Below are 10,756 nucleotides of genomic sequence, written 5' to 3' on the forward strand. Positions count from 1 at the left end.
CAGATCCTTGAAACTGGAACAGAATGAGTGAAGAGGAGAGAGGCTAGGGGTGGGGTCGAGGAGATTAACAAAGGTCAGATGATTCAGAATCCTGCAAACTTTGAACTGAGTAGTAGTTAGCCTATGGATGGTATTTGAAGCCATAGAGTAACCCAGTAAATAAGGTGTTAAAAAGATGGATACATGGATGGACAGATGAGTGGATGGACGATGGATGGATGGATGGATGGATGGATGGATGGATGGATGGACGGATGCTTGGATAGACAGATGGGTGGATGGATAAAGGATGGAGGGATGGATGGACAGATGGATGGATGGGTGGATGGATGGATGGATGGATGGATGGATGGATGAATTAAGGGATGAATGGATGGATGGATGAACAATGGATGGGTAGATAGATGCATGGATGGACAGATGGGTAGATAAATGGATGGATGGGCGGATGGAGGAATGGATGATGGATGGATGAAGGGATGGATGAATGGATAGATAGACAGATGGATGGATAGACAGATGGATGGATGGATGGATGAAGGGATGAAGGGATGGATGGAAGAAGGGATGGATGGATGGATGGATGATAGATGGATGAAGGGATGGATGATAGATGGATGAAGGGATGGATGGATGCTGCCTAGGTGGTTGTGGAGGTCCATCTCGCTTCTACCTCTTGAGACCCATCCCCGTGGTGGAATGAGAGAGAAAATGGAGGTGGGGAGAAAGCTTATCGGAAACATCTTCATTCAGTGAACTCTTCCTTCCTCCCCCCAGTGGAGGATAGGACACTTCTGTGGAAAAGGACATTGTCATCTCTTTGCCCTGACTCCTCTGCTCCGTTGAAAATGGCAACTCCCAGAGCCCAAGAGATGAATCATCAGTTCCTGGTCACCAAGAGCCAGTTCTGACCCTCTCCCCAAACTCAAGAACTACACCTTCAGGCCTCCTCTGCCTGAACCCCGACTCTCTTCTCTAACATTTTCTCTCCTTTACCAGGCGTCTCTCAGGACTATCCCAAGATTATCAACAGCACCAATGGGACCAATGGGTTTCTCCCAGGTGGCTACACCTGCCCTCCCCACTCTCAGCCCTGGCAGGCAGCCCTGCTGGTTCAGGGGCGGCTGCTCTGCGGGGCAGTCCTCGTCCACCCCCGCTGGGTCCTGACTGCAGCGCACTGTCTGAAGGAGTACGTGGGGGGGCTGGGGGAGCATGGGGTAGGGGTGCTAATGGGACTGGGTGGAGTTTGCATTTGAGGATGAGGTTTGGGTGGAGTTAGGGGGTGGGGGATGGGAATGGACTTGAAGAAGAGGATTTGGATGGGATTGGAGTTGATGTGGAAGGAGATGGGGAAGGTGTGATGGAGCTGGGAGGGGGGTAGGGAGGGGCCCATCTTCTCCTCTAACCACCCTGTTGCTGCACCCACAGTGGATACAGAGTGTCCCTGGGCAAGCATACCCTGGAGCACGAGGAGGCTGGAGAGCAGGTGCGGGACGTCGCCCGCTCCATTCCCCACCCTCTGTACCGGAGCAGCCCCACTCACCTGAACCACGACCACGACATCATGCTGCTGGAGCTGCAGTCGCCCGTCCGCCTCTCGAGCCACATCCGCGTCCTGCCTCTCTCCCACAGCGACTGCCTCCCGGCTGGCACCTGCTGCCGCGTGTCTGGCTGGGGCACCACCATCAGCCCCCGGGGTATGTGCCCACACAGCTGGTCTCACAGGGTGGCCGGGGAGACGAGGGCAGAGGCGGGAGAGTAGGTTGGAGGAGGATTCATTTTATTTTTTTAATTTGCTGAATTTTAGAGAGAAAGAAGAGAGAGAGAAAGATTGATTTTGTTGTTCCTCTTATTGATGCATTCGTTGGTTGCTTCTTGTATGTGCCCTGACTGGAGATCGAACCCACAACCTTGGCGTATTGGGAGGATGCTCTAACCAACTGAGCTACCTGGCCACAGCGAGATTCCTTTATATATAAAAATGAAAGTAAAAAATATATAGTTCTAAAGAAACAAGGAAAATATGTAGTTACATATGTATATTACATATAACATAATGTATACAGTTATATATATCTTTTACATAAATATCCTACCTAATAAAGAGGGAATATGTTAATTGACCCTCATGCAGCCGCCCACAGCCAATAAGGAGGGAATATGCTAATTGACTGCCCCACCCTCAAATATGGTGGCACCCACAGCCAATAAGGAGGAAATATGCTAATTGACTACCACGCCCTCAAAGATGACGGCACCCACAGAGATACTATACAGTTATATGTCTTTATATACATTTATAAATATATACAATTTCATATATTCTTTTTTTTAAAGGATATCCTCAGCATAAAGACTTTTTAAAATATAATTTTTTTTATTGATTTTTTTACAGAGAGGAAGGGAGAGGGATAGAGAGTTAGAAACATCGATGAGAGAGAAACATCCATCAGCTGCCTCCTGCACACCTCCTACTGGGGATATGCCTGCAACCCAGGTACATGCCCTTGGCCGGAATCGAACCTGGGACCCTTCAGTCCGCAGGCCGACGCTCTATCCACTGAGCCAAACCAGTCAGGGCTACAATTTCATATATTCTACATATTATGTGCATATTTATAGAAATATACATTATATGCCTGGCTGGTGTGGCTCAGCGGTTGAGGGTCAGCCCATGTACCTACCAAGAGGTTGCTGGTTCGATTCCCAATCAGGGCACATGCTGGGGTTTTGGGCCTGATCCCCAGTAGGGGGCATGCAGGAGGCAGCTGATCAATGTTGATGTTTCTCTCATCGATGTTTCTACCTCTCCTTCTCCCTTCCTCTCTCTCTAAAAAAAAAACATTAAAAACATTTAAAAAAATAAAATACACATCTGTCTATAAATATGCAAATTATAAAAATTAGATTTTCTAAATTATAATTCTATATTTATGCATTTATTTAAATATATTTGTATATAAATTGTTTATTATGGTAGGTATATAGTTATTAAGTATAATAAAATGTAAACTGCTTTATCCTTTGTGTATAGATGTGATATATAAATGGGTATATACATATGTGTGCGAATATAAAGCTGATCTCCAGCGGCAGAGCCCTGTGCCACCCCCGCGCCCTCCCAGCTTCGATTCTGTGTCTTTCGGCCCAGCATGCCCCATCTCTCTTCCCACCCCTTCCCTCCTCTCCTGTAATTCTTGCCGCCTCTCCTGTGGTTTCCCCGTCTCCATTCCCTCTCACCTCCCCTGTCTTCCTAGCTCTCCCCACTCTCTCTGTCTTTACGCATCAGTTCCGTCTCCTCCTCTCCCTCCCCATCTGTGTCTCTTCACGCTCAGCTCCCTGACCCATCCCTCCCTCCACTTCCCTTTCCTGTTACCTCTCCCCCCATTTCTCCCCACATTTCTGTCTCTTCCATCACGTTCTCCCCCATCTCCCTCTTCCCATCTCTCTTTTCTGCCAGCTGTCCTCTTGAACTCCCGCCTCACAGCCTGTCCAAGACCGATATCCCCAGACCTTCTCTCTCTCTCCCCCCCAGTGAGTTTCCCACAAGCCTTACAGTGTGCCAACATCCAGCTACGCTCAGATGAGGAGTGCCGGCAAGCCTACCCGGGGAGGATCACACGCAACATGGTGTGTGCCGGCTCCCCCGAGGGCGGCAAGGACTCCTGTGAGGTGAGGCCGCGTGGGGCTGGGGTGGGGGGCTGCCATGGGCCAGGGTGGAAGCCAGAATGGAGGTGGGGACGGATGCTGGGGGGAAAGGATTTGCTTCTAGCCTAGGGGGAATTAGACTTTGTAAGGTGAGATGTCCCCTAGAATAGAAGGTTGAGACAAAAGGGAGCACCCGTGGATGGCGAATAGAATTCATCTTAAGCCCCAGCTGTGGCTGCCAGTGGCTGCCAGATGCTGATGTTGACATGCATAAAAGTTAGGATTCTAGCCCTAACGGGTTTGGCTCAGTGGGTAGAGCATCGGCCTGCGGACTGAAGGGTCCCAGGTTCGATTCTGGTCAAGGGCCTGTACCTTGGTTGCAGGCACATCCCCAGTACGGGGTGTGCAGGAAGCAGCTGATTGATGTGTCTCTCTCATTGATGTTTCTAATTCTCTATCCTTCTCTCTTCCTCTCTGTAAAAAAATCAATAATATATATATATATATAAAAGTTAGGATTCTATTGGTTGCAATTGACTAAAAAATTAAACAAACAAACCCAACTCAAACTGCTTTAAGAAAAACACTGGCTTTTATAACTGGAAAGCCCTGAGGACCCTGATTCAGGCACGGATGGATCCAGGCGCTCACGCAGTAGAGTTAAGACCCACGTAAACATCTTGAGCATGACGCTCGCGAGGCTGACTTAGGTCCTGTGTCCTAGAACGTCCACTGTGGCCAGAGCTGTGGGATTCTCTGATGGACCAAGTCAGGGCCACATGACTCACTGTGGGGGCTGGGAAGGGCAGGGACCAGGGGCACAGATTGAGAGTGGGGGGAGGGCCTCACTCCTAACATGAAAAAAAATCAGAAAGTTGTTAGCAAAATAAGGTAAAATGGATACTACACAGGCAAAATGACAGCTATGTGACATAGAGGAGGCTTCTTTTATATATATATATTTTTAATTGATTTCAGAGAGGAAGGGAGAGGGAGAGAGAGATAGAAACATCAATGATGAGAGAGAATCATTGATCAGCTGCCTCCTGCAGGCCCCACACTAGGGACTGAGCCCGCAACCCAGGCACGTGCCAAGACTGGGCATCGAACCCTGACCTCCCAGTTCATAGATCGATGCACAACCCCTGAGCCACGCGGGCCGGGCTAGAGGAGGCTTCTTAGGTTGCGGCTTGGTTCCGTGGGAAAGGGTGTGATGATGAATCAGTGGCGAGGGCCTTGTCGATAGTAATAACGTGTGTCCTGGGCCCGGGGGGAGAAGAAGCACACGTGTGTACAAGCCCCACCCAGATGGGGGTGGGTTAGCTCAGTAGTAAGATGGCGTGGAGACACCGTAAAGCAGGGGCAGGTTTGAGGGGGCAGGGGGTGCAGGGTGGGATTCGATGGCAGGGAAAGGAGAACGGGTATGTGGGGGGGCAAGCTTTCACCACTTTCGTGAGCCAGAGCAGCGGTTCTCAACCTGTGGGCCGCGACCCCTTGGGGGGTCGAACGACCCTTTCACAGGGGTCGCCTAAGACCATCGGAAAACACATGTATCATTACATATTGGTTTTGTGATTGATCACTAGGCTTTCATGATGTTCAATTTGTAACCATGAAATTGGGGGTCCCCACAACATGAGGAACTGGATTACGGGGTCGCCGCATCAGGAAGGTTGAGAACCGCTGAGCTAGAGGAACAAAAAACAAAAAAACGGAGAGACACAGAAATCTCCCCCGGCTCAGTGTCTATGTCTCTCACCAAGACAGGGGGGACCTGTCTCTCACTCTCTGTCCCTCTGAGTTTATCTTTGTTTGGGGTTTGTTTTTGCTTTTTCGTTTGCCTTTCTACCTGTTCCTCCCTGTCTCTGCTGCTCACTGTCTCCCCATAGTCCCCCGTCTCTCTCTCAGCCTCCATGTCCGTCTGGCCCCATCTTTCCCTCTCGCCCCACAAGGCCCCCTCTCTGCCTTTGTGTGGCCCCAACAAGGACCCCCCCCCTTTTCTGTCTCCCCCACTCAGGGCGACTCGGGAGGCCCCCTGGTCTGCAACGGAAGGCTCCACGGTATCATCTCCTGGGGAGACTTCCCCTGCGGGCAGCCCAACCGGCCCGGCGTCTACACCCGCGTCTCTCAATACATTTCATGGATCCAGGCAACCATCCGAGGGCAGAGACCCCAAGAGCAGGAATGGACGCAGGGCCCACAATAAAAGTCGGGTTGACTGACCCAGCTCCTCGCTCCCTCGGAGCCCTCCTTCCGCAGCCTGCCCAGCCCTCCCCGGCCCCTCCCAGGGCGCCCCACTTGAGCCGGCGATCCGTGTCCCCGGCGTGTCACACCCTGGGGGTGACATTCCGTGTTTCCAAAGCACTCGGTCCCCGTCGGCATCACGGTCTACCGGGTGTTGGATCCCTGAAACACCCCAGTCCCCCCGAGAGTCCCAACCCGGATCCGTTCCGGGTCTCCCAACTGGGTCAGCATCCACTTAGATCACCATCTAAATCAGCGGTTCTCAACCTGTGGGTCGCGACCCCTTTGGGAAGGTCGAGCGACCCTTTCACAGGGGTCGCCGAAGACCATCGGAAAACACATATATAATGACATATTGTTTTTGTGATGAATCACTATGCTTTCATGATGTTCAATTTGTCACCATGAAATTGGGGGTCCCCACAACATGAGGAACTGGATTCAAGGGCCGCGGCGTTAGGAAGGCTGGGAACCACTGCTCTAAATGTTCTGTCTGTGGAACACGTAGGTGCCTCCAGCCCATCCCAGTGATATTCCATGTCCCATGAATGTACCATTTTTGGAAATATTCTATACCCCTCCAGACACTTACTCATTGCCAATATTTTATTTTATACTAGAGGCCTGGTGCACAAAATTCGTGCACTCGGGGGGGGGGGCATGTCCCTCAGCATGGCCTATGCCCTCTTGCAGTCCGGGAGCCCTCGGGGGGGATGTCCGGATGCCACGGAGGTGGGAGAGGCTCCTACCACCACCAATGCACTTGCCAGCCATGAGCCCGGCTTCCAGCTGAGTGATGCTCCTCCTGTGGGAGTGCACTGACCACCAGGGGGCAGCTCCTGCATTGAGCGTCTGCCCCCTGGTGGTCAGTGTGCATCATAGCAACCGGTCGTTCCGCCATTCAGTTGATTTGCATATTAGCCTTTTATGATATAGGATTTTTCTGTGCTTTTAAAAAATAATTCTTTATTGTTGAAAGTATTACACAGGTCCCCTTTTTCCCCTCATTGACCCCCTCCAGTCCACCCCAGGCCTTCACCACCCTATTGTCTGTGTCCATAGGTTATGCATATAGCAGTGATGGCGAACCTATGGCACGGGTGTCAGAGGTGACACACGAACTCATTTTTTTTTTGGTTGATTTTTCTTTGTTAAATGGCATTTAAATATATAAAATAAATATAAAAAATATAAGTCTTTTGTTTTACTGTGGTTGCAAATATCAAAAAATTTCTATATGTGACACGGCACCAGAGTTAAGTTAGGGTTTTTCAAAATGCTGACACGCCGAGCTCAAAAGGTTCGCCATCCCTGGCCTATAGGCATACAAAGTCTTTTCCTTGCCAATATTTTAGATCCTTCTCTGTTTTGAACTCAAGAAGGTTCTAGACGCCCATGACATTTCATTCCAAAACATTCTCTTATGCCCACAAGTTACGGCGCGGTGCCCTTCTGAATGACATCACCGCTAACACTGGACCTCCTAACGGTTCGTTCTCACGTGGTTCTGGACCTCCCAAATGTCCCATCCCTGCCCGCCTCCCATGTTCTGTCAACATCTGACCCCCTGGCAATATTCCCTATCTCTCAATCCCCGAGCCCACTCTAGAATATAGAGTGATGGGGTTCAGTATCCCCAGGGGGTCTCCATGCCCGGACCCCACTGTCCATCGCAGATCCCGTCCGTCTGCCTCCTCCAGGGACACCCTCCTTGAATGCCCCCTGCTGTGGTCATTCCTTTGCCCATGACCCCAGCTCACAGTGGTCGAATGCTCGGGCCACCGGAGTCCCTGCTTTGAGCAAGTCCTGAAACTCCTCCCCCTCTCTTCTCCCCTGTGAAACAGGGCTCCTCCTCTTTCCTCACAGCATGGTTTTGAGGATAACTGCAGAGGACTTACCGCCTGTAAAATGTTACCTTGGGTGGCAACAGCTACCCCTTTGCCGAGTGTCCGGAAGGTGTTGCATTTATTTCTCTCTGCACACATTTGTTCAGCGCTGGCCCTGCATGTCGGGCAAATACAGCTTTGTTTACTTGCACGTCGGTGCCTAGCCTAAGCCAGGCACTTCTGTAGGCACGGGCGAATTAAACAGGCAGAAACTTCCACTCTTGTAGAGCTCACATTTTTTTGTTGGGAGACGCATGATAAAGAAGATGAATAAAAAAAGAGACGGTTAGGTGGCAAGAAAAAAAAAAAAGCAGGGTGAGCCCTAGCCAGTTTGGCTCAGTGGATAGAGCATAGGCCTGCGGACTGAAAGGTCCCGGGTTCGATTCCGGCCAAGGGCATATGCCTGGGTTGTGGGCTCGATCCCCAGTGGGGGGCGTGCAGGAGGCAGCTGATCAATGATTCATGATTGAATCTTCTATCTCTCCCTCTCCCTTCCTCTCTGATTAAAAAAAAATAATAAATTTTTTTTCAAAAAAGCAGGGTGGAAGGATAGAAAGTTATGATGGAGTGCATGGAGATATATATATATATATATATATATATATATTTGATTTCAGAGAGGAAGGGAGAGATAGAAACATCAATGATGAGAGAGAATCATTGATTGTCTGTCTCCTGCACGCCCCACACTGGGGATCGAGCCCGCAACCAAAATTGAACCCAGGACCCTTCAATCCGCAGGCCAACACTCGATCCACTGTGCCAAACCAGCCAGGGCTGGAGCTGCTATTTTAAATAGCGCGGTCTGGGAAGGAGACGTTGCACACCAAACAATATGCAAGCTGTTATGACAAATACTAAGAAAATCTACATTGAGAATGTAAATGCCAATGAACTGTTCACCTGGAATGTTTCTTTTGACATGCGAGTTCCTTCTTAAATTTTTTTTAAAAAGTTTTTATTGGTTTCAGAGAGGAAGGAAGAGGGAGAGAGAGAGAGAAACATCAATGATGACAGAGAATCATTGATCGGCTGCCTCCTGCACGCCCCACACTGGAGATCGAGCCCACAACCCGGGCATGTGCCCTGACTGGGAATGGAACCGTGACCTGGTTCCTAGGCTGACGCTCAACCACTGAGCCACACCGGCCATTAATTTTTTTTAATGGTAGGTGTTTTTGTTTTGTTTTCATTTTGAAATGTTTTTTTTTAAAATGGATTTTACAAGAAAAGAAACAAAGACGTTTGATTTTACAGAGAGAAGCACGCATTGTTCCACTTTCTTATTTCTTCGCTGGTTGATGCTTGTCTGTGCCCTGACCTGGGATGAAGCCCTCCATCTTGGCGTATCCGGGGGATGCCCTAACCAAGCGAGCAACCCAGCCAGGGTTTGTTTGTTTGCTTTTGTTTTTAGCAGAAAACATAGCAATTACTCCCCTCAACCTCAGTCTAGCGTAGTGACGGCGAACCTTTTGAGCTCGGCGTGTCAGCATTTTGAAAAACCCTAACTTAACTCTGGTGCCGTGTCACATAGAGAAATGTTTTGATCTCTGCAACCATCGTAAAACAAAGACTTACATTTTTGATATTTGTTTTATATATTTAAATGCCATTTAACGAAGAAAAATCAACCCAAAAAAATGAGTTCGCGTGTCACCTCTGACACGCGCGTCATAGGTTCGCCATCACTGGTCTAAGGGCTCATCTCAATTTTTTTTTTTAAAGCGAATAAACGCGATAACAAAAGAGACACAGTAACAGAGACAACGACAAGGATCTACAATAACAAAGATCATCGCAAAGGAGACAATAATAAAAACAGTAGCCGAGGATGCACAATAGAGATAAAGGCAAAAGACACACAGCAGTAAAAATAGCAGAGGATACACAATAGAGATAAAGGCAAAAGACACACAGCAGTAAAAATAGCAGAGGATACACAATAGAGATAAAGGCAAAAGACACACAGCAGTAAAAATAGCAGAGGATGCACAACAGAGATAAAGGCAAAAGACACACAGCAGTAAAAATAGCAGAGGATACACAATAGAGATAATGGCAAAAGATACACAGCAGTAAAAATAGCAGAGGATACACAATAGAGATAAAGGCAAAAGATACACAGTGATAAAGAGAACAGCTGTCCTGGCCAGGTCGCACAGGTGGCTGGTCCCCATGTGCCAACGTGGTAGGTTTAACCCGTTTACCGCCCCCCCCACACACACACACACACTCCATCAGGGCACATACCAGAGTCAAGCAGTGAATGCCCGACTGGAACAACAAGTCCTGTCTCTCCCTCCCTCTCGCTCAATCGATTTTTTAAAACAGCAGAAGGGAAGGGGGGTCCACGGGAATGAGATGAGGGGAACGAGGAGGCCCTTGCAGGGATCACCAGTTCAACTCCCCCCACTCGAGGAAGAGGACCCAGCTAAAGAGACACACAAACGTTCTTAAAGCAGAAGGTGCTGCCGAGGGCTCTCGGGAGATCACGGTGTTGACATGTGAGCGGCTCTGGGAAGAACACCGGGTTCCAAGTGAGGGCTCACTAAGTGGCAGGTGTCCTTGGCACTGTGGCTCCTCTTGATGTAATTGTTATGATGCGACGTCTCCATGGCTGCCAGGGCCAGAGCCAGTCCCTTGGGTGACAGCCAGGGGAGAGAGAGAGAGAGAGAGAGAGAGAGAGAGAGAGAGAGAGAGAGAGAAGAAGAAGAAGAAGAAGAAGAAGAAGAAGAAGAAGAAGAAGAAGAAGAAGAAGAAGAAGAAGAAGAAGAAGAAGAAAGGAGAGGAGAGAGAAGAAAGAGAGAGAGAGAGAAGAGAGAGAGAGAGAGAGAGAGAGAGAGAGAGAGAGAGAGAGAGAAAGAAGAAGAAGAAGAAGAAGAAGAAGAAGAAGAAGAAGAAGAAGAAGAAGAAGAAGAAGAAGGAGGAGGAGGAGAGGAGGAGGAGGAGGAGGAGGAGGAGGAGGAGGAGGAGGAGGA

The 10,756-nt window shown here is 49.2% G+C and overlaps 1 protein-coding gene across 1 annotated transcript in view; it reads left to right on the forward strand.

Annotated features, from left to right (window-relative positions):
• The window catches only part of LOC118649155 (transmembrane protease serine 9-like), a 29,056-nt gene that overhangs the window by 4,119 nt on the left and 14,181 nt on the right, over positions 1-10,756 (forward strand). Inside the window, exons 3-6 of the mRNA XM_036295953.1 lie at positions 1,000-1,189; positions 1,429-1,697; positions 3,536-3,672; positions 5,666-5,851. Of these exons, the coding sequence (XP_036151846.1) occupies positions 1,000-1,189; positions 1,429-1,697; positions 3,536-3,672; positions 5,666-5,851 (782 nt within the window). The remainder of the gene's footprint in view (positions 1-999; positions 1,190-1,428; positions 1,698-3,535; positions 3,673-5,665; positions 5,852-10,756) is intronic.

Source organism: Myotis myotis, unplaced genomic scaffold, assembly GCF_014108235.1.
Source record: "Myotis myotis isolate mMyoMyo1 unplaced genomic scaffold, mMyoMyo1.p scaffold_m19_p_28, whole genome shotgun sequence".
Taxonomy (NCBI): domain Eukaryota; kingdom Metazoa; phylum Chordata; class Mammalia; order Chiroptera; family Vespertilionidae; genus Myotis; species Myotis myotis.